Genomic DNA, 2494 nt, shown 5'->3' with positions numbered 1-2494 from the left:
GTCATGACAGATCAACCCAAATATACAGCGTCCTCATCTAATTTGTCTGAAAATATAGTGTATGCTTATTTCGTTTCCAGAGAGTTGTTTCGAGTTTTTGTCCTTTAAGAAGTTACACTTTTCATGTAACCCGTCCAGACGGCTGGCAGTATCATTCGTAATTTTCAAATCAGAAATGTTTCCACGTTTTGGAACCGTTGAGGTGCGTCTCTGCTTTTATTAAGTGCAATTGGGAACTTAGATCAGAGAAACTGAGAAATCGAAATGAAACATAACATTCGAGCTACCTACCCATTTAAAAAGGTAATGACGAGAATCGGGTAGATAGAGGCTTGTCTCAGTTAGCTTCATGTTGACATATACAAATTACCGAGCCACGGTTGTGATTACCCGAGACAGTGTCGTGACTAACGGGACCCCCTCCCTAGAGACTGCTCTGGTTAATGGGACCCCCTCCCTAGAGACTGTGCTCTGGTTAATGGGACCCCCTCCCTAGAGACTGTTCTCTGGTTAATGGGACCCCCTCCCTAGAGACTGTGCTTTGGTTAATGGGATCCGCCTCCCTAGAGACTGTGCTCTGGTTAATGGGATCCGCCTCCCTAGAGACTGTTCTCTGGTTAATGGGATCCCCTCCCTAGAGACTGTGCTCTGGTTAATGGGATCCCACTCCCTAGAGACTGTGCTCTGGTTAATGGTATTCCCCTCCCTAGAGACTGTGCTCTGGTTAATGGGATCCCCTCCCTAGAGACTGTGCTCTGGTTAATGGGATCCCGCTCCCTAGAGACTGTGCTCTGGTTAATGGGACCCCCTCCCTAGAGACTGTGCTCTGGTTAATGGGATCCCGCTCCCTAGAGACTGTGCTCTGGTTAATGGGACCCCCTCCCTAGAGACTGTGCTCTGGTTAATGGGACCCCCTCCCTAGAGACTATGCTCTGGTTAATGGGATCCTCTCCCTAGAGACTGTGCTCTGGTTAATGGGACCCCCTCCCTAGAGACTGTGCTCTGGTTAATGGGATTCCCCTCCCTAGAGACTGTGCTCTGGTTAATGGTATTCCCCTCCCTAGAGACTGTGCTCTGGTTAATGGGATCCCCCTCCCTAGAGACTGTGCTCTGGTTAATGGGATTCCCCTCCCTAGAGACTGTGCTCTGGTTAATGGGATTCCCCTCCCTAGAGACTGTGCTCTGGTTAATGGGATCCCGCTCCCTAGAGACTGTTAATGGGATCCCGCTCCCTAGAGACTGTGCTCTGGTTAATGGGACCCCCTCCCTAGAGACTGTGCTCTGGTTAATGGGATCCCGCTCCCTAGAGACTGTGCTCTGGTTAATGGGACCCCCTCCCTAGAGACTGTGCTCTGGTTAATGGGACCCCCTCCCTAGAGACTATGCTCTGGTTAATGGGATCCTCTCCCTAGAGACTGTGCTCTGGTTAATGGGATCCCACTCCCTAGAGACTGTGCTCTGGTTAATGGGATCCCCCTCCCTAGAGACTGTGCTCTGGTTAATGGGATCCCCTCCCTAGAGACTGTGCTCTGGTTAATGGGATCCCCTGCCCTAGAGACTGTGCTCTGGTTAATGGGATCCCGCTCCCTAGAGACCGGGCTCTGGTTAATGGGATCCCGCTCCCTAGAGACTGTGCTCTGGTTAATGGGATCCCCCTCCCTAGAGACTGTGCTCTGGTTAATGGGATCCCGCTCCCTAGAGACCGGGCTCTGGTTAATGGGATCCCGCTCCCTAGAGACCGGGCTCTGGTTAATGGGATCCCGCTCCCTAGAGACCGGGCTCTGGTTAATGGGATCCCCCTCCCTAGAGACTGTGCTCTGGTTAATGGGATCCCGCTCCCTAGAGACCGGGCTCTGGTTAATGGGATCCCGCTCCCTAGAGACTGTGCTCTGGTTAATGGGATCCCCCTCCCTAGAGACTGTGCTCTGGTTAATGGGATCCCGCTCCCTAGAGACCGGGCTCTGGTTAATGGGATCCCGCTCCCTAGAGACTGTGCTCTGGTTAATGGGATCCCACTCCCTAGAGACTGTGCTCTGGTTAATGGGACCCCCTCCCTAGAGACTGTGCTCTGGTTAATGGGATCCCCTGCCCTAGAGACTGTGCTCTGGTTAATGGGATCCCCCTCCCTAGAGACTGTGCTCTGGTTAATGGGATCCCGCTCCCTAGAGACTGTGCTCTGGTTAATGGGATCCTCTCCCTAGAGACTGTGCTCTGGTTAATGGGACCCCCCTCCCTAGAGACTGTACTCTGGTTAATGGGATCCCGCTCCCTAGAGACTGTGCTCTGGTTAATGGGATCCTCTCCCTAGAGACTGTGCTCTGGTTAATGGGATCCCCTGCCCTAGAGACTGTGCTCTGGTTAATGGGATCCCGCTCCCTAGAGACTGTGCTCTGGTTAATGGGATCCCCTGCCCTAGAGACTGTGCTCTGGTTAATGGGATCCCGCTCCCTAGAGACTGTGCTCTGGTTAATGGGATCCCGCTCCCTAGAGACTG

General features: G+C 52.8%; 1 protein-coding gene across 1 annotated transcript; it reads left to right on the top strand.

The window, feature by feature from the left end:
• The first annotated feature begins 1536 nt into the window (after nt 1-1536).
• On the top strand, nt 1537-2058 carry LOC139449032 (seminal vesicle major clotting proteins-like). Its single transcript, XM_071230509.1, has one exon. It carries the CDS (start codon nt 1537-1539, stop codon nt 2056-2058), a length of 522 nt encoding a protein of 173 aa, XP_071086610.1.
• The last annotated feature ends 436 nt before the right edge of the window (nt 2059-2494 follow it).

This window comes from Haliotis cracherodii, unplaced genomic scaffold, assembly GCF_022045235.1.
Source record: "Haliotis cracherodii isolate W230 unplaced genomic scaffold, xgHalCrac1.p SCAF_7, whole genome shotgun sequence".
Taxonomy (NCBI): domain Eukaryota; kingdom Metazoa; phylum Mollusca; class Gastropoda; order Lepetellida; family Haliotidae; genus Haliotis; species Haliotis cracherodii.
This window is presented reverse-complemented; position numbering and strand designations above follow the sequence as displayed.